Below are 27,214 nucleotides of genomic sequence, written 5' to 3' on the forward strand. Positions count from 1 at the left end.
TATTAATAAATATTTCATTTCAGCTTTAATAGATTTCCCTCTCATTAATGTAAAATTAGTCTCCTTGGATTCTTAACAAGGATGGCTTTATGTAGGCAATATTATGGCCTACTTATGGCTTTATCTTCACATTTTCCCTCCTCCCTGCAGGTAATCTCATCCATAAACATGGATTTTGTATAAACTGTAGGTACCAAAGCATCACATCCCAGCTACATCAATACCTGATAGCAAGCATCTACATTTCATAGCTGTAGGAGCTTAAAAAAGCTTCTGTGCTGCTGATATGACTTTTCATCTCATTCCTTGCAAGGATCAGTTGTTCAAAATGTTCATTTCAGAAATGTTGTGCTGTTGGACTTGGACTGGCGTTAAAATTTAGGATGGAATTTATGAAGAGAGTTTCTTTTTAAACTAACATAGATGCATTCTTAACTTTTACAACCCAGAATGCTTTTACACTAAGGTGCCAGGCTTTACTTTTTTCCATGGACTTTAGAGAACAAGTAAAGAAATATTAATTGTACACATGACTCTCTCACTGGTGCCTGTGTAAGCCTTCATTTCCCCACCTGCAAAATGGGGATAACTATAACTTCCTTTGTAAAGTGCTTTGGGATCTAAGGATGAACAGTTCAACATGGGAGTATTATTGCTACATATATCTGAAAATATTTTGATGGAAAGTTTTATATAAATTACATTATTATTTTATTTTAATCTGATTAAAGCATTAATTATAGGATGTATTTTTTGCAATGATCATTATCGTGATTATTGATCAAACAGATAAAGATAAACATAATTGCTAGAAGTCTAACATACCTGCACATCCTAAACTCAAAACTCCAGTGATCTGAAGAAGTGGGCTGTGTCCACAAAAGTTCATGATACCATCTAGATGTTTTGTTAGTCTATAAAGTGCTACCAAACCATTTGTTGTTCTTTAAGTTTATACCTGAACAGTGACTCTTTAAAACTGATCATTTTTAGGTAAATATTTGCAGAATCCATGAAAGTTTCATGTTCTATAAAGCTTTCATATACAAGAGTTTTTGATGTCTCCGTTAATTATGAGTGATAAAGTCTTGAATGAGTGAAACAGGTCATTCCAGATGCTTGCCAATAAAACTTTCATACAATACCCTTCTGTAATCTATAACATGGCATGCCAGATACTTTGGAGGAAATTAAAATTAGAACCCTTTTGATTTTTTTAAAAACTTTTTTTTTCTTCATTTTTTTCTACCTGAAAAGGTGTCTGGCTTTAGTAACATGAGCCACCAGTAAAGGCCTAAGAGAAGGAGAAAAAATAAAACTAATAGGCTACATCTAGACATCCGTTAAAAGCGTTTGTGGAAAAGAGCGTCTAGATTGGCACGGACGCTTTTCCGCAAGAGCACTTTTTGCGGAAAAGCATCGGTGCCAATCTAGACGCAGTTTTGCGCAAGAAAGCCCCAATCACCATTTTCACCATTGGGGCTTTTTTGCGCAAAACAGTTTTCAGCTGTCTACACTGGCCCTTTTGTGCAAAAGCATTTCCGGAAAAGGGCTTTTGCCCGAACGGGAACGTCAAAGCATTTGCGCAAGAAGCACTGATTTCAGACAGTAGAACGTCAGTGCTTTTGTGGAAATTCAAGCGGCCAGTGTAGACAGCTGGCAAGTTTTTCCGCAAAAGCAATTGCTTTTGCAGAAAAACTTGCCAGTCTAGACACAGCCATACAGTTTAGTAACCTCTAGAAATAATACAAAATAGCTTTTCTTTCCATAATAATGTTAAGATTTCACAGTCAGATTTTTTTTAGCCTGTGCTAGAAACCGAGAGTCTCGTGCTATTTGGAATGCAGATCATTCCGTTTGTATGAGCCATTTCTACCTTTCAGAGATTGCAGGAGAATAGATTTTCAAGATGTTAGTTTTCCAAGACAGAATATTGCTATTCTTGAGCTTTGGAGAGTGTAATTTTGTGGGAGAAATACTATAACTGGAGGGAAACAAATGACCCCATTCATGTATCAAGACTCAATTTTCATATGCTCTCTATACACATATTAAAAAAGACAGATCCCACCCAGAGAAGATCATATTCTGTGAGAAGGAACAAGTAGAAACAAACAAAAAAAGGAAAGGAAGAAGATAGTCACATATTAAATATATAAAATAATAGCTATAACAACCCCTAGTCCCTGAAGAAACATTGTAATTTTAAAATCCAAAGGTTTTACAATATTGAAATGAATAGTTAAGGCAGACACATATTCGGATATCTGTTTATCCATTCCTTCATCACCTCCAGATTGACTATTGAATTAATTAATCCTTCTTCTTCCTATTTAGTTTTCTGCTGCCAAAATAATCATTTTTGTTTAGCTTGGTTGTGCACCTCTTTGAGTTTCTTTACTGACTGCTCATTTCGTGGTGTGTTTTGCCTTAAAAGATCTACTTCAAGATCTCATAACCCCTATCTATATTATGGCTACTGCTGGTCGGAAAACAGAATTTCTGTTCCACTGAAAATTACATTAAAAAAACCCCACTTTCCAAATTTCTATGAAAAGTCTTTTTTTTAAATTTTCCATGAGACAGACATTCTGAGTTTTCTTTTTGGAAGCATCAAAATATTTCATTTTGATTAATGTAAATGGTTTCATTTCTATAACATTGAAATAATATAATATTAAATACAGCATCATATAATATCAATATTAATATTTTAATATACCTCTATATACTCAATAATAAGTCTGTTCATTCATAAGCCGACCCCCTCCTCAAGTTAAAACAAATTGTAAAAATTGCAATGACCTATTAATAAACTGTATCAGCGGTTTGCAAATTTCTGGTCCCAGCTCATCAGCGCAAGCTGCTGGCATGTTAGGACGTTGATTTTTTTGTTTTGGGGTTTTTTTTTTAAGCTGGGGTGTCTGCAGGCACAGATCCTCTCAGCTCTCATTAGCTGCTGTTTGCCATTCCCAGCCAATGGGAGCTGTGGGAAGCAGCACAGGCCAAGGGATGTGCTGGCCACCACTTCCCACTACTCCTGTTGACCCAGAATGGTGAACAGCAACCACTGAGAGCTCAGGGGCTCTGTGCCTGCAGACATCCTGGTGCATAAAACATCCTGGTGTGCCAGCATTGCCCTGCTGGGCTGGGAACTGAAGTTTGCTGACCCCACCCCATTTTTAAAAAATTGGTAAAACAGAATGACCCCTTCATAAGCTGAACCCCACTCTTTACTGCAATATTTTTTTACCAAAAATAGGCTTATCAGCGAGTATGTATCTTAATATTAAAGTGAAAACAACGTTGTCAAAATGAAACTCTCTTTTCCCGTGAAAAATTGTTTCTCCTTTTTTTATGTTCTTTAATAATGAACTTAGTTTCCTCTTGCCTTTCTCTTTGACTCTTCTGCTCTTCCATGACAAAGTCTTTTCTTGCTACCACAGACATCTCTGTGCATTTCTTCTTTGCCTTCCACATATTTCCTCTTCAACTGTTGCTGTGTTACATCTCATCTATAAATTTACCTTCAGTACAGGGGGAAATGGACTGGTAGCAACAACACAAAAACCCCCTGCAGTATAAAGAAGTGTACATGCCTTTCAGAGTAAACACAGGATTCTGTTGTTGTTATCCTGTCCCTTCTGTCCCCGTGCGTTTCTGACATTCTCTTCGGTGTCATGTTGAATTCAGATTCACAAGGTGTTCTCCTGACATCAGCAAATATAAGATCAAAGCCAAAGCAGTTTTTTAATATCGCCAATATCCTCAGATGGGATTACAACCTTAATTTGTATATATCCAAAGGGAGTGCAGAATTTAGAGTAAAATAAGATTAAAATATTTTAAAGGATTTTATAATTTCCTCACTAATGATAATGCTTGCAGCATACTAACTAAATTGGGGTTAATAAAATGGTCTGTAATGGCATACAATGATCAGTATCGAGGTCAGTGAGGAATAGTTCTCCCCATTTGTTCAGAACTGTACAAATTGCTAGGAGAATTATGTTCACCCTCCTCCCCCCCACCAATTCCAAAACATCACATATGGGGCTCTTGCAAAGGCAACATTCTGGGCTTGACAAAGCAATGAATTAATAGAAACAAAGTCTGTGATAATCTATGTTATTTAATACTATGTTCTTCAAAAGGAAAGTAATAAAAAGAAGGGGTAACTAAAGGATTATATTAAAATAAGAAACTATTAGGAAATAATATTTTTAAAATGTATTGTTTATCTATTTTTTCTCAGATGACGGACATTTACTTGGTAATTCTGTTATTATTATGTATGAAATAGATATTTATTAGGCTTTCACATTCTTTATGGGTAACACAATAGTATTTCACTATGTTCATTTTATCTTTGTTGGATTATTTCTTAGTATATTTATAGTGAAAATCTGTGGGATTGATGCAGGGATTTCTAGATGAAATTGTATGGCCTTTGTCACACTGGAGGTCAGATTAGGTAATCATTATGGTCCCTTCTGGGTTTAAAATCTATAAATGTATGAATTTTATTGGGATATAGTGATTTATGTCCACTGTGGGGGTCATAGGGAATAAGACTCTAGTTCAGAAAGGGTGCTTAAGTACATGCTTAACTTTTAGTGCTTTTCTGAATAGGGATAGATTTTAAGTGTATGCTTAAATGTTTTCTTAAATCAGAGCCTTAGTCTCCACAATCCCCACAGGGGACATAAACCAAAACTCCATAATTCTGAGTATTATATAATTGTTCAGCCTTGTTGAGACTAAGTTGCTATTTTAAAAACAAGCTTTTAATTGCCACAAAAATGATGATTGTTGTGTGAGTATGCATACATAAATTATATCATTTATATAGTTGGCTGCACACACATATGTATGTGTTAGTTTATATCAATATTTGTATACTTACACTATACATGCCAGTGACTGCACACTTACACAGAATTTATATTATTTTTTGTTTTCTTCCAGGGGAAGATCCAGAAACAAGAAGAATGAGAACAGTAAAGAATATAGCAGATCTGAGACAGAATTTAGAAGAAACTATGTCCAGCCTTAGAGGGACCCAAATAAGCCACAGGTACTATTTGTGTGTGGATTCCTTACATTGTAGAATGTAGAAGAGTACTTGCAGTTAAGAATTGAAGGTTTGGAAGGAAAAATTAACAGTGTAGTTTGTGACAAATAATATTTGTGTATCAAGGATTCTTGTCATAATATTTTGATTTAAGTATTTTGTTTACCTTTCTGAACTCTTTTGGAAGCTTGTCTATAGTTTTAAATCTCTAATGTGTAAAAATGAAAAAATAACATGTAGAGAAAAAAAAGCATTGGGTTATTTGATACACAGTTTGTGTTTCTACACTCCACCTCTCCATGTAACATTTGCTCTTCTTTATTTCTCAGAGCACAATTAATTGACTTCTGCATTTTGTTTGGCAGCACATTGGAGACAACTTTTGACAGCACGGTGACAACTGAAGTGAATGGGAGAAGTATACCAAGCTTGACAAGCCGATCCACGCCAGTGACTTGGAGGCTTGGCCAGGCCAGTCCTCGCCTTCAGGCAGGAGATGCCCCATCCTTGGGTGGTGGTTACCCTCGCAGTAGTGCTGGTCGCTTCATACATACTGACCCCTCACGGTTCATGTATACCACACCTCTTCGCCGAGCAGCTGTTTCTCGCCTTGGGAATATGTCACAGATTGACATGAATGAAAAAGGAAGCACTGATATGGACATGTCCTCTGAAGTTGACGTTGGAGGTTACATGAGTGATGGGGACATTCTTGGGAAAAGCCTCAGAACAGATGACATCAATAGTGGGTAAGTGGTATTTTATCCAGATGAAATCCTAATGCAGGAAAGGGCAAACTGACCTGGATTTTGTGTAACTTCATAAATGTAGAATTATGGACACCACAGTATATTGCAAAAAAATGGTAGTGATGTTCTAACCCTTCTGTGAGGTCAAGCTTGTCCCCTGTTGAAGTCAATGAGAGTTCTCATATTAGCTTCAGGGAGAGCTAGAACAGGTTTTTAGTGGTATTAATATAAAGTATTTACTGGGGATTCCACAACTGTTTTGTAAAACCAGTTTTACTCTATTCTGCCTCTAGATTTTTTTTGGCATTCTTCTTACATGTTTACATGACATATTATATTTTCAGATGGGGATGAAAGGCAGTTTCTGAAAGGCCTGACTTTTTCTGTTTGCATGTCAGATGCTGTCTATTATAGGCTTGTGTAACAGGCCTTTACCACAATTCTTCAACTGTGCATATCATTTCTGACCTCTAGGAATATCCTTAGAGATGGGAATATGTCAGTCACTATTTTTTTCTCGCTAACCCAGGAGCAATGGATGTCAATTATTTTTGTTTTTACATCCTATTTGTGTTTCTTTGGTTGATTTTTAGGAGCTGATCTCAAGCTGATGCTGAGAGTAGACTATTGTAATTTTTGCATATAGAGAGTCCATGTCCTGGCTCCACTTAAAAATACCTTTTTGATTTTTTAAAAAATACAAGTATGATAATGATGATATTTCTGGCTGATTTTTGGGAATCTCGGAGATTCCTGCCTTTGGGACTGCAGACAGGAGCTATATACCCATTTATTAGTATTAAGTAATTTACTCTAAGAAGCTACTTTCAGGGCTAGAAATTCCAATACATAATTTAAGAAGAAAGGCCTCATTTGCAATATCAATAGTTGAATTAATCTTCATTGCTGCCTAATGTATCAGGTAGTGCATACCAGGCAAAGTGCAGTTGAAAGGGTGTCTTATGTACAGGACACACTTTAATATTCCATGGTGCTTTAGTGGACATCAGGGCTTCAAAATAATTCTGTCTGCTCAGACAACTAGAAACATGGGACATAGGAAATTTTAGGACAGAATTCACCAGTTTGTAGTTACTAGATCAAATCCAGCTCATTAATCAAAAGTGATTCAAAGACTGTTAACATCTGAAGGCTATTAAGTGGCTTATGTGAAATGTATTGGTGGTCTGAATCTAATTCTTAGGGGCCATTTCAACACATCATACTTGGAACAATTTGGGACTCCTGCTGATAAATCTTATCAGAGATGTCTGAGATACTGTATTCCTGAGGTAATGCTGCACCACTGTGGATGCACAGAAATTAACATCCCCCTCAGGTTTCTTTGCTTCTCCACAGAAAAATGACTTTCTGTTGGGAAAGCAAAGGGGGAGTCACAAGAGTTGTCAGGCAGGCCTACCCAACAGTATGTTTTGGATTTCCAGTGCAGATGGCAGAGGTAACTCACTGTAGGATTGGGGAGGGACTGGAGAAGACCAAGTTGCTAGTTCCTAACCCGCACTAGTCTAAGGTGCTAATCCAGGCTGGGTTTGGGAGATTGGATCAGACCCACCCTGACATTTCTCCCCAGGCTGCAGGAAACTCTTAAACATCTCCACCCTCATTTCCTGCACCTACCACTCCTTAGCTGCAGGGGAAAGGATTGTTGTATAGGAAATTGCTCTCCCATCTACCCAGTCCCCATCCATCCAGACCCTTTCATACCCAGATTCTTCCATCAAGCTTCACTCCCCACTCCCTGCTGTGCCCCTCCCCCCCGCACCTGGACCTCCCAAAACAACCACCAGCACCAAAGATCCCCACGTTATCAAACCCCAACCAGCTGTACCTGGATCCCTGCCCCACTGAGCCTCACTTCCCCCAGCATCTGGAGCCCCCACTGAAACTCTGCTGAACTCTGTGCTCTGGACATCCAGACTCCAGCCCACTGAGCCCAAACCACCTTCACCTGAACCACCCGTCAGATTCCTATCCCTGTGGCACCCAGAAACCCCCATCAAGACCATGTGCATCCAGATGCCCTCACACCCAGCTCCCCCTCTGAGCCACCTGCATTTCAGTTGTACCACATAGAACCCTCTCAGCCCCCAGACTAAGGCCCTCCACACTTGGATCCTGCTGGGCTGAGCCTGCCCGACCTGATGCTCTTGGCATGAAGGGTCAGGGCCCTAGGGTGTTTGGGCCAGCCATGGTCCTTCTGTTGTATTTTGATTGGATGCAGCCTTACTAGTGGTGGGAGCCGTGCTGTGCTCTCCCACCTCTGTGCAGCCAGTGGTCTGTGCTCTCCAGTGCCATACTGGAGCCTCCACATTTACATGACAAATAAAATGTGCAGAATTTTAAAATATTGTGTGTAGAATTTTCATTTTTTTGGTGCAGAATGCTTCCCCGCCTCTGCCTCCACCCCTTGTCCCCCCTCCGCCCTCCGAAGTAATACTCTAGCCCTGGAGTGGGTATCTTCAGGTCAGAATTGAAGCACTTGGATGGAGCAGGTTAGCATCCCAACCCATGCTGTTAGTGCACTATCGATATTTAAATGTCCAGTTTAATATGCTGCCTACCATCCTTTCTGTGGTGCTGCAAACTCTTTTCAGTAACAACCTCAGCAATCCTACACACCAGTGTGCAGAAGTCAAAGCATGATGGGAAAGTGATGTAACTGGTGTCTGTAGGAATGTACCTGAGATTAAAGGATGGATGATGGTGAAACAGGATGTATTATTACCACAATTTACCCACATTACAGGATTGCTGGCATTATTAGATGAGCTTCCATGCCTCTGCCTGGATTTGAACAATGAACGGGGGTGCGGGGGAAGGAAAGAAGGAGAAGACAGTCAGGATATTGTAATGGTACCTGCTATATCCAAGTAGGAATGAGTATGAGGATGCTGCACAGTTATAGCTGAAGGCCTCTTTTCCATAAAGAAAAATGAGTTATACTTGAGCTTTGTTATGGCCTTGTTAAAAAAGATAGGAAGAGTTTTTTCAATGCTTGATGTGAAATGTATAAACTAGCTTATTGTATTAGAGAATTATAGTCATTGTGTTGTGTGATTTTTCTTCACATCAGTAGTAAGGATAACTCAATACACAGTAAGTAGTAATATAATAATGGTACATAGCAATAAACAGTGAAGTAGCTAACAAGTACTAGATATTAAAATCAGCCCTGCTGAAGGGGTAAGGAGGGGGTAGCTGTCCGGGGGCTCCCAGCTGACACTGCCACTCCTACAAGAGCAGCAGCGTCCAGAGCCTTGGACTTTTTATGCTGCTGCTGGAGCACCACACAACATGCTCTGGACAGCTTTGAAGGCTGGCTGGGGGAAGTGGTGGGGTGCTGGCGGGTAAAGATCCATGACACATTTTGGACAGTGCTGAGGGCTGTCTGACCCCGCCCTACCCCCTCCTCCTCGGGCCCCGCCCCTTCTAGGGAGCACAGAGCTGGCTCCCCCTGTCTTGCCCAGGGGCTCAGCAAATCTGTCAGTCTCCCTGCTTAAAATACAAGTTAATATGCTCTGAAAAGTCAAGATCCATTGAGGCATGAAAAGACTTATCTCTTGTTCCTCTCTGATTCTCACTTTAATTACTTTAAACACTTGGGGATAGGAATCCATCAGTAATTAGGAATTAGTGTGAAGGCCTGCTTCACAAGCTAAGCCTCTCCACTCTGGCCCTTATTTAAATGAAGCAGGGGGGAGGAGGGGAACCTTACAGACTAGGTTGTGTTCTAACCACCGTTGTATTTAATGTGAAATTCCACCATCTCAGCACTTGCTGCGTAATTTGTCACTTGCTACATACATTTGCTCCAAAATCTAAGCTTTGATTTTTTTTAAAATATCTAGCCTCTCTGGTTGTGAGGAAAATGTTTCATATGGGAATAAAATGTAATCCAGTGCAGTGCTGTCTTCTGGCCTTCCAACAGACAACTTGAAACAAAGGGGATGAAAATGTACAATACTTTTCAGATTGGGAACTACTTCTTAACAAAGGGACATATGATGTGGATGTTTTCATTAAAAAAATCAAATAACGACAAATCTCCCCCCCCCCCACTTCATGTTTTAATATACTCCAAAATGATGCAGAATTTAGGTATCACTTGCCAAAAAGTACACATGGGCACACAAACTAAAGCCACAATCCTTGGCTGAACTGCAACAGCCTGGCGCTGCAACATCTGGACCAAGCTGTACAAAAAACAGTTTAACTAGCCATGGCCAATCTTTTTAGCACAGGCAGACTTTCTAGTGGCATATGGTATAGCCATTTCTGTGCCACCTCTCCCAGGCTGCTGGCAAGGAGGGCATGTGCATTAGTAATCCCAGGTTGCTGTATTAACCCCGTGAACCCAGTGGTTTAAGTAGAAGTAGCTCTCAGATGGATACAAAAGGGACTGAACCAATATCCCACCTGAGATTAGGATAATGCAATCCCATTTGGTGCTGAATGTCCTTGGCTTGACCTGGAGATTGGGATCTAAGACACTGTTGATTTATTAGTGTAAAATAACTATTGATGGGACACATCTTTGAACTGAAAGATGAATATATGCAGTGCTATTTTATGACCATAGAAAAGGTTGTGGTCAAAATCATTTGAGTAGATTGATGAGTTATTTATACTATCCTCACTACATTGTAACAGATATTTTTTCAGCCTAAACATTCAGTGTAAAGAGGTGTTTAGATGGGTCTTGAGGAGTAGCTTCTGTTATGGTAACTTTACAGTCTTCAACTGTGTTTTATTACCTCACTGCTGTAACTAAACATTTCCTCAATATCCCATCTACATTTCCTATGTGTATTGGTATCGTTATTAGTAGACATACCTGTTACTTCTTACAATTCCATCACCTTTAATTGGCCTTTAGTGATTTACGTTAAGCACGGGTTGCTGTAATTTTTAGCCGTATGCATTTTATCCAGGACAACATGAAGAAAGCAGCGTAAAGCAACAGCATGGAAAGATGACAGCATGGTCAGATTGATAAAGCTAGCCTCTGTTTTTAATATGCATAGTCAAAGCTATTTGCATGGCTGACTACCTGATTGCACCAGAGTAAGGATTGTAAACTCAGATTCTAAGCTCTGTCTTCTGTTCACCCTCTCGTATTGAAGTGTTTGCTTTTTTGTCAGGACAGTGATTTTTTTTTCTTAATTCTGGTGCTGTTGCCTTCAGCCAGCATCACAAATCGCAAGACAAATTCATGCGTGGACCTGTGAGACTTTAAAATTTAACAAAACTCTTTTTCTTATGTTAAACACAAACAAGGCAAAAGACCCTAAATAAATTGCTACAGTCTAATCTCATTGTGCGGGAGGAGGGGAGAAAGTGTCATGAAAGGCCTGATAAAGACACTGATAATATTTATTACGAAACGGAGCAACTTTTACTTTGAGCTTCAAATTGTATAGCCCATTAGATTTAGAACAATTAGTTGCCAGATGTTTGCATTTCCTACTGATTGACCGCATATTTATTTTCAGGTACATGACAGATGGAGGACTCAACCTGTATACAAGAAGTCTGAACCGAATACCAGACCTAGCTGCCTCTCGAGACGTAATCCAGAGAGGGGTGCATGATGTGACTGTGGATGCTGACAGGTAACACCTATTTTTTTCCCTATAAAAACTATTGGAGCTTACAGACAAGGTCTTATCATCATTCATACCTGCCAGCCTTTCAAAGTTATTCATGTGTAGTAGTGAATGAAGGCAGGATTCATGGCTCATTGGGATCTTAGCCTTCAGGTTTGAGAGGTAATGCAGCAGGGAAAAAGTCTATTTGGGAATCAGAGTCTGTCAAAATGAAGAGAACATCGAGGAAGAACTAATTTTCTGAGGATGGGGGAAGAACATCAAGGAGTCCAGAAAAAGGGCGGGGGGGGTTAATTTGGAGGTTTGAAATGGGACATGATGATTTCTTATACTAAGTCTTGTAAATAGAGATAAATGGGGAGAACAAATGGAGTAAAAATGGAGTAGAGAGCAGCAAAATGAAAAACTGACGTGATGGGGGGGGGGAGGCGAAGAGGCAGAGATGGGGGCAGGAAGCAATGTATGCAGGACTTAATTGTGTCTGATGGCCACCACCCTGCTTTTGGAGCAGCATAATGCCAAATGCCCCATAAGTGCTCTCGTATTTTCTCTGCTCAGCTTCCATCCACTTTGTAACTTCAGGGATGCTAAAAGGGAGTAGCCCTTGTGGGATGCAGGCCAGGACTACAATTATAACCAGCTTCTGTGCAGGCGTGCAAAAGGGAGAAAACTCCTTGCATCATCCTGCACACCTGTGCAAAAGCCCGGCACAGTCCAACCTAGTGTGTATACCAAAAACTCACTTCTCCTAGTCTCGTCTGAAAGAGGATATGCCATCCCTTTTTGTTTAGCAAAAAAAAAAATGTTTTTTCAGAGATGGACTCCAGATACCAATTGGGGATCTAAATTCATAGCCCATCTTTTTGCAGAGCTCAGAGCTGTTCAGATCTGGAAATTTAATCCAGACTAGGGATGTTAAAATTTGGGTAACTGGTTTACCATGTAATTGCTGAAAAATATCATCAGTTATATAGTTACATGCACATGCAGCGTGGAACAGCAGCTAGCTTCGTAGGAGTTGGTGCATGTCACCAGGCAGCTTTTAAGCCAAGTCCTGGCATGCACTGTCTCCTGCCCTTTGCTGCTACCTCTGTATCAGAGGCAGCAGTATGGGGTGGCAGTCAGCTCCCTGGGAGTCAGTGTGTGTCAACAGCCAGCTTTGAAGCCTGCTCCCTGCGCGCACCAGCTCCCACCTGCTGTCCTGTTCCCAAGGAGCTGGCTGCCACTCCACGCTGCTGCCCCTGGTGGCAGTGCGGGGAAGCAGCCAACTCCCAGGGAGCCAGACAGGGAGCTGTATGTAGCCATTTTTTATAAACAATAAGCTCATGCTTATTGGTTACCTTTTTAAAAGGCTACACACTTATAACCCTAGTCCAATCAGAGAGAAGTTCTGGCTGCAGGGCTTAGCAGAGAATTACGGGTGTGGTTTCTGCAGATCTTTTTAAGAACTGAGTTTCACTTTAGAGGAAAGAAAGAGTGGGGGAGGAAAAGATTGACAAATTTGAACTGGTTTTGCAATCTCAGCAAAACTACCTAGTTCGTGCCGCGTGTAGTCGCGCGGCACGGGGTTCGAACCAGCCGGGATTTAAAAATGGCGGCGCCCCGCTTATGCAAATGAAGCCTGGGAAATTCAAATCCCGGGCTTCATTTGCAATTGCGGTATGCCTACATTACCCCGCTAGTTCGACTAGCGGGGTAGTGTAGACATACCCTCTGTTACTCAGTTCTAAGTCTGTAAAATGGGAATAATAGCACCCCATCTCCTCGTGGTTTGAACATACATTAATTTGTTTTTAAAAGATTGAGGTACTATAGGCATCATAGAAAAGCCTGTGGACAAACTAATAATTCATTCATCAAAGCAGATTCATTATTCTTGCAAGTAATGCACAGTAAGTAAAGCACAAAGGTGGGCATTGAACAATGAGAAGAAAATAAATATTGAATAGTTGATCATTAAGTATGCTCTGTTCCTCCAGATTATATCATAATGCATATGGACATAAGAACTGTCCCAGACACCTTAATTCTAGCATTTCTTAACTCTTAGTGCTTGATTTCACAACTTTAAAAATGGTCTTTCAGCATTGTTTTTATACATATTATAAATATATGTGGAGCCACCATGCTTAATGGGAATATGACTGTAAAGTGCCAAATACTATTGTTTATGTTTATGAGTTCATCACACCACAAAACTCATGTTTGCCAAAACAAAGCTAATGCATAAGAGAGCTGTGCTGGATCATTCTAAAGAAATGAAGGTAAATGATTGCGTTTCAACAATGTTCACTGTTTATAGTATGAAAGACTAGGTGTAAAATGCAATGTAAAGATTGCTATGGCCCTTGCTCTGATTGGTGAGATGGATTTCCATACTTTATCATAGTGGATGGGTTTCAGATGGAAAGGGCAGGGCAGCCAGCCCTCAGCACCATCTGAATCATAGCACTGCCTCCCCCCCCCCCCCCACCTCAGACCTCAAAGCCATGTGGCGCGCATAGCACAGTGCTCTGGTGGCAATTTAAAGGGTGTGAGGCTCCAGCCACCATCACTGCTGCAATAGCCACAGTGCCAGCTGGGAGCCCCAGGCCCCTTTGAATCGCCAGGCCCCTGAGCAACTGCCTTTTTTGCCCTTTCCCCTTTAGCAGGCCTGATAGTGATCATGCTTACAATTTGATTTTATCCTCAAATAGAGTTGTGAATATCACTTTCACACTCTTAGGGAGAAACATATTGTATATTAAAGTATGTCTTGTCACTTACATGCTATACTTTCATGTGGAAGGTCTGTAGTCCTACATATTTGCCCGTTCAGTTTATTAAGGATATACATGCTCTTTAAGGGAGAATAAAGTACCAGCTGCTGCCTCATTCATGAGGTTGCTAGCATGATGATTTTCCCCCTGCCCATCTCATTGGATATCACTTCATAGGCATCTGTGTGCAGAGAGGAAATAGCTGATATTACTGCCAATAGATACTTTACACTAGCATGCATCCAGGAGGAGTTTTTTTTCCTATGTTCTCTCCATTACTGTAACCCATAGTCTTTGATGACAGTGCCTCCATGTTCCTGATGAAAATTGCACTGGAGTTTTCTCTGACACCTTAACTTCCTTTTTTTATCCTTTATGAATTTTTCTATTCTTCGGCTGGAAGCACAGTGCTCTCCAGCCAGGTCAGCTAATGGTTTCTTCTGGGGAAAATGCCAGCTATGACAGATGCATTCTTTGGGTCTGATTTTCCTCTCACACATGGTGGCTAACTGAGGACTAAGGCCATGTCTATACTTATGAGCCAGGAATCCATCTTCTGGCATTTTCTCCCATCGGCCTCCCACTGTGAAGACAGCGCCACGTTTGAGTAAGGTATGCTTACTCTGGCTATGTTATTTACATGGCTGGTGTTGTATACTGTAAGCTGACCTTCCGGGTCTAGTGTAGACCTGCCCTAACTCCAGTAAAGTCAGTCTGGATATAACGGTGTAAAAGAGGAGAAGCAGCCCTATAATATTAATGATTCCATTAAGCAGCAAACAACTACAACTGCCTCTTTCCCTGGGGGTCCCAGAAAGCAAGTTAGGGGGAGAAGGTCCTCCCCCTGTGGAAACCTAGTATGAAAGGTTTCTTTCTCAATAATGTATATTTTTTCATAACCTCGTAAAATTAAAAGTTTAAACACATTAACATCAAATATGTCTGTAAAAATTTAAGTGTTACTTACATAATACTGCATACACAAAGCTCTCAAAAGAGTCATTGCAACAGGTCATTTTACTGAAAGATTCACATTAACTCAGAGAAATGGATGAAGAGACATTGGAAATAGCAGAATTTAATATAGTCCTCAGGTTCTTGTAGTATAGATTTTCTCACATGTACACTTTTTTTTTATCTTTGAAGTCCTATTTGGGTGGAACATTTGGTATTGTCTGACTCTTGCCTAAAGTGCAAGCAAAATTCCCGCTTGAACAGTTGGGTCCTTTGAAGTGAGTGTACATTAATATGTGGCTGGTGGTCCTTTTGTGACTGAATTTTATTTTCATTTATCATCCTGTCCATCTACCTTGCACTCCAACAGTTGCATTTTGGGATTCACTGGGGCTACTCCGCAATAGCTTATTTCAAAATAGTACATCTACACTACAGAGAAGCCTGGAAATTAGTCTGAGGCAGGATTCCCTGATGTAGACGTGCTATCTCGATTTAGAGCCTCAGGAGGAATAACTTAGAATGGGCCTAGGGAGGGGCTATTTTGAAATAGCAAAAGTGGGGCATCTACACACGCCTTATTTCAAAATAGCTTATTTCAGAATAGGTGTTGTTCTTCGTAGAATGAGGTTTACAGAAGTCAGAATAAATTATTTTGAAATAACGGAATTGCTGTGTAGATGCTCACTTAGTTATTTCGGAATAACAGCGGTTATTTCAAAATAACTTTGCTATGTAGACATACCCTAGGAGAGCATGAGAAGTGCATTCCTAAAGTTTGAACCCTTTTTGGAAATAATATGAACTAAAGCAGGTCAGATATATGAAAACAGAATGAAATCACTCCCTGGAAAGTAGAAAAGTAATTTAGAAGTGAGTGATAGTGATTAGCAAATCATTCTGTACAGTCAGAAAATAAAAAACCCTAATGTAGCTAAATCCAGTCCTGTTATAAGAGGGTGTAGTTCCACTGAAGACAATCAAGTTGTTTCTACTTATCATAGGCTGGAATTTGGCTCACTGTATCAAACAGCTTTGACATTTTCCCTACTTTCACACTAATCAGAAGAGGTGGATCACCCCATCTTTCTTTCTACAGCACTATCTTTAACTTTTATCCTTTCTCAGTAATGTGCCAGACCTCAGGCCAAGCATTCCATTTAGTTACATTTTATATCTGGGAATCTCTCCATAAATTAAGCCATGTGCATGGGGTCACATCCAAGAAGTTAAGTGGCTGGTTTTCTCTGAATGTACCTCTTATGTGCATCGGTCATTACACAGCTCAAATGCATTTTTATTGCACTGTGCTTGACATGAACCCCTTTTCACATGTTTAGGGCTTCCTTAAAATGCTTGTACCATCTGTTACTTGTGCAGAGGGTTTGGCAGTCATTTTGTGCTCAGCTCAGGCTGCCCTGTTGTTTGTTCCCAGCCAAACCATAATCATCATAATACATTATTAATTATAATTATAATAAAATAATTCCAGATTTTGTCTGCAGTTTATTAACTAACTTCCTGCCTGTCTGACTATGAGTCTTTCCTTGAGTAGATGGATGGAGTAAGACTATTATATTTTCTTAAGAGAAAAAGAAGTTGGGGGGATTGAACTGTGACCCCAGTTTTATAATATACGGTACTGTTAGGAGCAAAAAGGATTATGAATGGCAACTTTGAATTTTAGTAGAATACATGGATTGTCTCCCTCTTCCTTCGTTTTCAGATTTTTGGTCATTACATTGTAATCATTGATATTATTTGAAATGTTGTTCATTGGAGTCTTTGTCTACACATAGGTGTACAGAATACTATAAAAGACATCCTCTTATCCAGACACTCTTGCTTGCCAACTTTATTTCAGTTCTGTAGTTATTCTGAACCTTCTTCCATGAGTCTCTCTTGGTTGGTTACTAGTGTGATTAATGTACCACTGTTCTCTCATATTAACATTATCAATGTTGCCTTCTCATTTAACCCCTTTGCTGCCTTTGGTACTTGTTACTGCTATGGCATTAATACAAATAATCACACCATGTGGAATAATGGAGAAGTAAATCAGTGAATGTTTATTTTTTGCCCATTTCAGCAGGCCTTACTCAGGCAAAACTGGGAACCGTACCAACTAAGAGTCTGTTGCTCTTTGCAGTACAGCTTGACATGCCTCTGCTGCATCTGCCTTCATCAGAGAGTGCATCTGGCACTCTTACGTGATGGCATACTACCAAAAAAAAAAAAGGCATTACATTCATTTTGAAAACCAGCATGATTTGCCAGATTATGTGAATCCGTTTTCATAATTTTTCATGGTTATGATTTTGTCGTAGACTATATAGTCTTAGGTCACAGTGGAATCACCTCAGCACTCTTGCTGTCATTACACTAATATCCCTGAAAAGCATGATTAAATAGTTTATCTTTTGGTACAGTTATTATTATTGCTTTCTTCACCAGTTTTAATCTTCCATAATTTCTTTCCACCTCTGTTACTGTCGACATCTTCTGCCATTTACATTCATTATTTTCAAGTAATCTTGCTTTTTCATAATCCCTGTTGTAAATCTTTAGTCATTCTGGCATCTATTGTTGCTATGCTATCAAAAAACCAATTGTCAGCAAGGAGTATCTTTTTCAAAACATATTTTAGGGTTTTTTTATTGTATTTTGGTAAACCAGCAGTGTGAAATCTGCACACGTTTATATACACTCCATGCTTGCTAAATAAATCCTGTCAAATCAGTGCTGTTGATTTGTTTTGGTACCTTACATCATTAAGCATACAATGACACTTTGTGGATAAATGTGTAAAAATCATAAATTAAGCTTGAAAGTCTGTCCCTTCTGCCAACAGAAGTTGACTCAGTGAAAGTTACCACCTACTTTTTTTCTCTCATATCCCAGGACTAATATGGCTACAACACTGCAAGCATAAATCAATAGTAAGTTTTAGTTTAGTGTGATTTTGTAAAAAGAAAATAATTTAGAAAGAATATTTTACTTTGATTGGATTGAATACTTTGGTAATATTTTCAAAAGCATGAACCTGGTCTATGTAAAGAAAATAAAGCAACCTTTGATCTAATGCTTGTGAGCTTCTGATCTTTAATTTTTATAGCAGTCAAAAGAACCACAAATCACAACACTAAATTTAGAAGTTCAGATATCTTATCAATATCAGCGATATAAACAATATTGTTGTTTATATCGCTGATGCTGAAGTATGTTTAAACTGTCACTGTCCTGCAATGTAATGTATGCTGACATAAAGCTGACATAAGGAAGTTACATTGAAAAGGAAAGAAAAGTGCATGGCAGATGTTTAGCTGAAAACAAGAATAGGCTGCAAGTGATTATTTATGGGAAATGAATAACAAATGAAGTTTCCTCTTTCTCTGTTTTGTTAAATACTAGCAGAAAGAGATAATATCAGTTAATTTACTGGTTCAGATTTGTGAAAGTGACATCTATGGAAGTAGCTTTTTAGTTTTTTCCAAGGAATGGAAGTGAATTTGGTTTTGCTAAATGGGCTAAACCATTTAACTTACTATAAGATCATTAAGCTGAGGGGCATCCATTTGCAATTGATCCACTGTATATTCTCTTTAATCTACTCTTAGAGAGTGGGTGGTATGGACATATTTATTAGTGCCATATGCATTCTTTTTGCATTCTTCATTTCTGCTTCACTCAGAGTTTATTTTAAATAGTTATAAATTATTCGCAGTGAAGCTGTATTTCATTATATTTTAACAAATTGCAAATATTTCCTTTCTGGAAGAATCTAGATGGGATTGCTTTGAGTGTAGCCTATTATTTCTATTGGGAATATCCATATACATTATGAAGATTCTCTCAGACATGTGGAGTGCTGGAATATACCTTCTGTAGTGGCATCTTTCTAGTCCACTTCTTAACTAATTAATAAAAGGGAAAGAATGATGTACTGTCTGTCTTTAATTGGAAGAATGAGATGGGAGCAAGTTTTTGACTGCTCACACACAACACCCCAGGCTTAATTATATAAAAATTTAATAAGACTTTCTTTTGTGTGGTGTGCATTTGGTTCCAGAAACCAGGGCTCACACTATATTCAGTGTAAACTGACTTGGTTTCACTGATATTTGTGGAGCTAGCATTGCTCTGATGATTGACTTTTGCTGTTCTGCCACTAACAAATAGCTGCACTGATGCATATGCTGTAATAAGCAGAGCTAAGATTACATCTCTGAAAAATTACAAAAATCACCTACTTCGTTCAGCTACTTCATTAGCCCCTTGTAAATACTGTATGTGTGTGGGTGAGGGTAGGTGGAAGCTTTTCAGGGCTTACTATATGTGTTTCCACAGCATTTGCCTGAAGAGTACTACCCTTTACTCTTGGTATTAAAAATCTTCAGAGATTCTTGCTCCCTCCTAGGGAACAATATTTTGATTATTAAAACAAAATGTCATATTGTCCTGCCTAAAAAGGCATATATTCAAGAATTTCTTATGTACTTATGCTTGCTAAACATAAATAAACATATGCATGCTTGGCAGGCAAAGAGAACACCATTGCATGATTGTTCAAATTAACCTCTTCAAAAGAAAACACTGAAAACCTCTTCTCTGGATTTTTTGGCTAGAAATCAGTTCTTGGAATATTTTGCATTTGGCAGCTTAAGGAGAATTCAGAAGTGATGGGAAATTATGAATCAAACTAAGGATCAGATCTTGCCAGTCATGCACACCCATGTAGGGGGAGGTACAAAGGGATATAAGACTCCCTTGTGCCAAATACCTGTGTTGTACTGCATCTGTACCACTTGAGCCTCAACCCTCTAGGGGTATGTCTAGACTACAGGCTTTTGTCAACAGAAGTTCTGTCAACAGATACTGTCGACAAAGCTTCTGTCGACAAAGAGCATCTAGGCTACATCCAGTTCTGTCGACAAAGCAAGCCGCTTTGTCGACATGACAGTGTAGATGAAAAGGACGATGTAGATTCAATAATGCCTTGTGTCGACAGAACTTCTGTCAACGTTATGTCGACAGAACTCAGCAGCAGTGTAGATGCAGGTACCAAAACCCTGTAGTCTAGACACACCCTAGATGGATGAAGGGTAAGTGGAAATAAGAAATGGATCAATACCCATGCAACACACTGGGCCAGGGTACTGGAAGATGTGTATTAGTATGAGCATTGGGCTCACCCTGCTGGAGCAGGGGTAAAATTGAAAGGCAGGTTGTGACTTTTTGGCTGTGTCCCTAATGCACACCACTGGTGTTGTCACATAACATATGTTTAGCTACACACCACAGTATAAAACTGGCTGCATTCGCATTGTGGTGTGTAGCTACATGGGCCAATGCAATATTCTGGCAGTAGTGAGGCAGAGGGGAAAGATTTCAGCCACTCTCCACTGCCAGAATATTTCCCTCTTTCCAGAGCTTTTCCCTCCTACAGAGCGGAAAGGCGCCAGCAACAAAGAGCTGGCAGAGCCTTTCCCCAGCACTGGAGCCTTTCACAGGCTGCTGGAGTCTTTCACTGCAGCAGGTAAAGGCTCCGCCAGTGGGGAGGCAGTGGACAATACACTGCTAAAAACAGCAATGTAATTGGAGAGGCCTGTCTTAGGAAAGTAGAGAGCAATGTTGGGAATGTATGTACCCATACGCTTCAAGCATGTCTACTCTATTCCCCTAAGCCTTTACTCATAGTAAACTGCTATTCATACTCATGCTAGGGGACTACATAGGTTTATCCATTACACCCTGCCAGAAGAAATGCACAGTGTAGGCAGACATACACTTTGAGTTGCAGTTGGCTTAATGGGCTACTCTTAGGACATCAAACTAAAGGAGCTGGTGCACAATTAGAATATAGCCCTAATGTATATTTGCCTTTGGATTGACAACTATGATGCAAAGTGGATCCATCTCTATAGAATTTTAGTTTCCTACTGTATGTATATCAGAAATAAAAATGAATCCTAGGATCCAATCTGAGAAGTTATTACACAGTATTTGTAACAAGCTGAAAATGAAAAGAAGAAAAATATCCATCAGGCTGAGCAAGTGGCAGAATGTGAAATCCTTTAAATTTCCAGAAGAAGAAAAGGTCATTCAGCCCATGAAGTTTGGTACAGTCATCACTGAAATCGATAGACCATGAAGCTGTGATTTGGGAAGGATACATCACAGAGAGTAGCCACCAGTCAATGTTCAGAATATCACTCACTGTGTAATACTCTCTATAGAATACTGATGTGTTAACCTCTTTCTTTCAAAGGTTACTTTCCATGCACATTCTTCTTTTAAAACGTAAAGACACTCCTGAGTCTCTCTTGATCAAGAGAGGAAAAGATAATCTTCCCTTTTCAGTCTTTTCTCATAAAGGAGGTTCCGGAGACTTGATGCCCTAGTTTTGGGTCCCCTGTGGCGACTTCATCTCCTAACAGACAAATATTTGATACATCAGTATGCTTGGAGTTTGTTTCCTTTTGAAGTTATAGCATTAATCTCAGCTGCATTTAATTGTTAAAATATTAAACCTTCAAAGATTTCCTTGCCATATGTAAACAAAACATTGTCATAACAATTTAAGTAGGATCAGATGTGCAAAATTAACAATGGAACCCACAATGAGTTTTAAAAAATCTTTTGTACCAAAGGATACAATTAATTTGTAATTCAAACCTGCTAAGTGTATCGAATCATTATAAAAATAAACTTTTTGTATATTTTTTTAAAAAGGGTTTTTTAATCTGCAAGATTAAGCTGTTAAAAATAACCAGAGTGTATTGGTTGTGAGGTTAAACTTTCTTAGTTATTTGCTTGGGAGAAATTGTGGTCCAGAAATGTTTCAGATTAAACAGAAAACAGTGGGTGCTGAGTGGGTAAACCCATGAAAGAAAAAATTGCTTTAATGACTTTTAAAAGTGTATGTAGCTTTGAAAAGCGTGACATTGCCTTGGGAACAACAATAATTGACATTACATGTATTTCTCTTTCCTCAATATACTTAATTTGGAAATAAGTCTTGGCAATAAAAGTTAGAAAGTTGGGACTTTTGCTTAATATAACTGTGATAAAGTGCTTGGAAATAAGAGGTGAGCCAACACTCTGATCACTCTGACACTAAGGAGATCCCCCAGAAAGGCCTGAGGGAGGAATAGAACGTAGTTATCCAACCAGACTAGGTGTGCTAAAGGATTAATTAGCCTATTAATTGGACAGCTAAGGACTGATAGGCTATGCTTACACTGCGGGATTTTTTGCAGAAGAGGATATGCAAATGGCACACTCATTTGCATATCTTCTTCTGCTTCTTTTTGTGGACGAGGTTTTGCTGCTTAAAAGTCCTATGTAGATGGGCCATTTTGTCAGAAAAACCCCTTTTTCGAAAGATCCTGTAAACTGCAATTTTTGAGTAATAAGGGATCTGCAAAAAAGGTTTTTTTCCCGACATATGGCCTTGTCTATGTGGGGCTTTTTAGCGGCAAAACCTCTTCCTCAAGAAGAATCAGAAGAAGATATGCAAATGAGCATTCCATTTTGTCTGGTTAGTATGTAAGACTGATTAATAATTAAAGCAGATAATGTTGTAACATCAAGTGCTACAAAGAGCTGCAGAAGGCACATTAAAAAGCCACTTGTGGCTCCTGAGCCTCTGTCTGAATATCAGTGTTTTAAGTATTCTTGCTGCATGGTATTGTAAAGGTGTTAACTGAAGTTCTGAAGTAAACTGCATTGTGTGGATTCCTAGTTGGTGGTGTCTAAATTGTTTTTGTGGTGCCAAAAAAAGCAGGAGCAGGGCATGCCCAATTCAAATATCCTACAGTTTTTAACCGGACACTAGTATATTACATTATCCAAAAATACATTAAATGAAATACATTAAATAGAGCAAATTGCTGGGGCAAGGAGTTGAACAAGAAATCACATGCTGAAAAATATTACTAGGTCATTTAGTGCATATTCCTCTTGTTCAGTTTAGTCTCAACTGATTGTGACTTTGACTGCTGCCTCACCTTGCCAGATCTGAGGGGGGGAAGGGACTGTGCTGGAGTGCAGATAACTGCCTTCATGGCACCCCTGACTCTCCTGAATCTGTGGTGCATAGGTCCAGTATTGGCACTGCGTGAGAAAGTGAAGATGGGTGGACTGGGGATGGGAGCGGGGGGATGGCTAACCAATGGCTGGTTTGTAGGAGACGTTGTCTCCCTCTGACTGCCACAAAAGTGTCCAATAAATAATTATACAACCAGGGCTGTTTTATATTTTCTGTGATGGCCTTCTGAAGAGTTCCATGCGCATTCTCAGGGAAAGTGAAGAGATCTGTTGGGAATCTCCCTATAAATGGGCCTGGCCACCTCTAGATCTTACAGTGAGAAAGATAAACCTACAAGATCCAGTGCTTTTCCCAGATAGACACCAGGCATGTCCTATGTGGGACTTGCCTTGACCTATGCAAGCACTCAGCAGAGAGTACATTAATACAGAGATGGCTAGAAATGCATTAGTTGACTTCCTCAGCTTTGCATTTGGGAAGTCTAAATAAGAAAGGGTTGAAGACCAGGTTTTCTCCTCCCCATGACTTTCCCAGTTTGCTAAATCCTTCTTGGCTAAGGGCCAGGGAGCCAGGCCTTCTATCATTGCACATACCCAAGTAGAAATAACAGTCCTGAGCAAAATTCAGGGTATGGCTAGACTGCGGGGGGTTTTAAGGATACTGGAAGCATCCTGAAAAAAACTCTGCCGTGTCCAGGGAATTCATTTGCTCTTCCGCTTTTTTTTTTCAGAAGAGCAAATGTGCTCTTTCAGAAGCCCCTGTATTCCTCGTTCTATGAGGAAGAAGGGGGCTTCCGAAAGAGGTTTTTTTCCTGACATTTGGCCTAGTCTAGATGGGTCAAATGTTGGAAAAGCCTCTTCCGACAAAAGAAGCGGGAAAAGGTATGCAAAATGCAGCGCACATTTTGCGTACCTTTTTCTGACAAAAACTTGTAGTCTAGCCGTACCCTCAGTCAGGCTGGGAAGCAGGAATAACATGCCTCTGGGTCATCTTTCTGCTGTTGGTGAGTGGTTTGCAGTAGAGGAGAGTGGTTCAGTTATTTTTTTGGCACTGACATTGACACTTTCAGTAGAATGGAGTCCATACAGATGAATTTTTGTCAGGAGTTTCACTGGGAATAAGATCCCACCTATAACAAAAAAGGGGTACTGCAATCTTTGGATACTGGCAGGACCCACTGGTAAAAATCTTGGCACCATAAGTCCCAGAATACAAAGGCAAAAGCTGATTTAACTCTGCATATGACATTGGTGGACTGACACTGGAATGCTGTCTGTGGTTCTGTTGATCACATTCTGAAAAGGATGCTGTAAAACTTAAGAAGGGCAGAAAAGAGCCACAGCAATTATACAAGGGGTGGAAAAATGCCTCACAGTTAGAGATTTAAAAGAGTTCAGTCTTTTTAGTTAGTCAAAAAGAAGACTAATGTGACTTGATTACAGTATTTAAGTACCTTCACAGCTAAAAAAAATACTGTATTCAAAAGAGCTTCTTAATCAAGCAGAGAAAGGCATAACAGGAGACCAATGGCTAGAAATTGAAGCCAAACACATTCAAATTACTAATCAGGCACAGCATTTTAATAGTGAGGGTAATTAACCTTTGAAACAAGCTGCTGAGTTAAGTGATGGATTCTCCATCTCAGATCATGACTGAATGCCTTTAAGGATATGCTTTGTCAAATACAAATTATTAGGCTCAATACAGGGATATGTGGTTAAAAAGTAATGGCTTATGATATACAGGGGATCAGGTTAGATGACCTAATGGCCCCCTCTATTAATATCTATAAGGACATTGCAAGAGAAGCTAAATCAATGTACCAATTTGGCTGTTTTGTTTTTGGTTTTTTTAGTAATCTTCCTCAGAGAACTGTGAGACCTCCCAAATATAGATATTGTAGTCCCCCTGTGAAGCAAATTAATTGGTTTAATAGAGAGCTTCCATTCCTTGAAAGATCATTTTGATAGAAAGCATGTGACAGACCATTTTGGTGAGTTAAGTCATGCCTCTGTGCTCCATGGCATTATCTTTTGGCTTTAAAGTCTGAATCTAGACACTAAAGAATCACAAATAGATCAAGGTCTTATCCAAAGTACGGTTTCTAATTTCTTGTAACCTCACAGGAGGCAGGACCCACTGGTAAAAATCTTGGCACCATAAGTCCCAGAATACATAACAGTTCAATTCAAAAGGCAAAAGGTTTTTGAGGAAGTAAGTTTTTCATGGCCCCCATGTTGAAAACAAATTGCTGGTTCCCAGCAATTTTTTGGTTTCTTGGAATTATTTAGATTCTCACAGACACTCATTTCATTCTTGTTGCAAGAATATATTCCAGTGAACCATTTGCAAGAACTTGGTCAAACAGTTCTAGGCCGAATGAAAAGTGGAGGCCCACCCCCTCAACTGAACTGGAAGAGCCATTTGACCCAGGCTACAATTGAATATAGATTCCAGAGAAGTAACAGGCAAGAGGCTCAAGAAAAAGGCCAAAGCCAGCAAAATCTGCCACGCTCCCTGAGGAGAATTTTTGAAAGCAATTCTCTTCCCCTTGTCTTAGAAGTGGATAGTATCAAAATGCAAAGAATGTGATACATAATTCACATGAGTAGAGGTGCTATGAAAAGATTATATTGACTTAGGTTGAGGTTGATTAGCATGTATCAGATATGTTGGGTTTTTTATTATTTTTAGTCACTGTGGCTCAAAGTGTTCTATAAACTATCATAAGAACATAAGAACAGTCATACTGGGTCAGAGCAAAGGTCCATCTAGCCCAGTGTCTTGTCTGACAACAGTGGCCATTATCTGATGACCCGGATGGAGGGAACACAACAGGTAAATCTCACGTCATCCCTCTCCTGTCACCCATTTCCAGACAAACAGAGGCTAGGGACACCATTGCTACTCATTCTGGCTAATAGCCATTGATGGACCTAACCTTCATGAATCTATCTAGCTCTTTTTTAAACCCTGTTAAAGTCCTAATCTTCACCACATCCTGTGGCAAGGAGTTCCACCAGAGCGCTGATTGAAGAAAAACTTTTATTTGTTTTAAACCTGCTGCCTATTAATTTCATTCGGTGACCCCTAAGTCTTATACAGTGAAACCTTTGTTATCCAGCACTCTGGCATTTCCCCCAGCCACAATACTGTCACATCTTCAGGCACACAGGCCTCGCTTGGTATACCATAATTGGCTTAACATTTTTTTTATTTAAGAAGTACTAATCATCTTTAACTCAAAATAGAAATGTGAGACCAGCTGCTTCACACTACAGAACTACCAATATTAAAAACTTGAATTTTACTATTATTGTCCATTGGTTTTTCCTAGGTTGATGGGACCCTCAGATACCCAGAATTTTTAGATAACTGGAACACCCTAATCCCCAAGCATGCTGGATAACACAGGTTTTACTATATTGTATGAATAAGAAAATAACTTTTCCTTATTCACTTTTTCCACGCCAGTCATGATTTTATATATCTCGGTCATATTCCCCCTCAGTCTCCTCTTTTCTAAGCTCCAAGATCTCTCTCTTGAGTAGTTGTAGCTAGATTAATCCCCCTCATATTATATGTATAGTTGGGATTATTTTTTCCAATGTGCATTACTTTACATTTATCAAAATTTCATTTCATTTGCCATTTTGTTGCCCAATCACTTAGTTTGGTGAGATTTTTTTGAAGCTCTTCACAGTCTGCATTGGTCTTAACTATCTTGAGCAGTTTGGGAAATTTTGCCACCTCACTGTTTACCCCTTTCTCTAGATCATTTATAAATAAATTGAATAAGATTGGTCCCAGGACAGACCCTTGGGGGAGCCCACTAGTTACGTCTCTCCACTTTGAAAACTTACCATTTATTCCTACCCTTTGTTTTCTGTCTTTTAATCAGTTACCAATCCATGAAAGGACCTTCCCTCTGATCCCATGACAATTTACATTACTTAAGAGCCTTTATTGAGGGGCCTTGTCAAAGACTTTCTGGAAATCTA

The 27,214-nt window shown here is 39.5% G+C and overlaps 1 protein-coding gene across 12 annotated transcripts in view; it reads left to right on the forward strand.

Annotated features, from left to right (window-relative positions):
* The window catches only part of NAV3 (neuron navigator 3), an 812,431-nt gene that overhangs the window by 637,164 nt on the left and 148,053 nt on the right, over positions 1 to 27,214 (forward strand). For all 12 annotated transcript variants that reach the window (XM_075932274.1, XM_075932283.1, XM_075932261.1 and 9 more), the window contains 3 exons: positions 4,969 to 5,077; positions 5,440 to 5,823; positions 11,337 to 11,456. In XM_075932274.1, coding sequence (XP_075788389.1) covers positions 4,969 to 5,077; positions 5,440 to 5,823; positions 11,337 to 11,456 — 613 coding nt within the window. The remainder of the gene's footprint in view (positions 1 to 4,968; positions 5,078 to 5,439; positions 5,824 to 11,336; positions 11,457 to 27,214) is intronic.

The sequence above is a fragment of the Pelodiscus sinensis genome, chromosome 1, assembly GCF_049634645.1.
Source record: "Pelodiscus sinensis isolate JC-2024 chromosome 1, ASM4963464v1, whole genome shotgun sequence".
Lineage (NCBI taxonomy): Eukaryota > Metazoa > Chordata > Testudines > Trionychidae > Pelodiscus > Pelodiscus sinensis.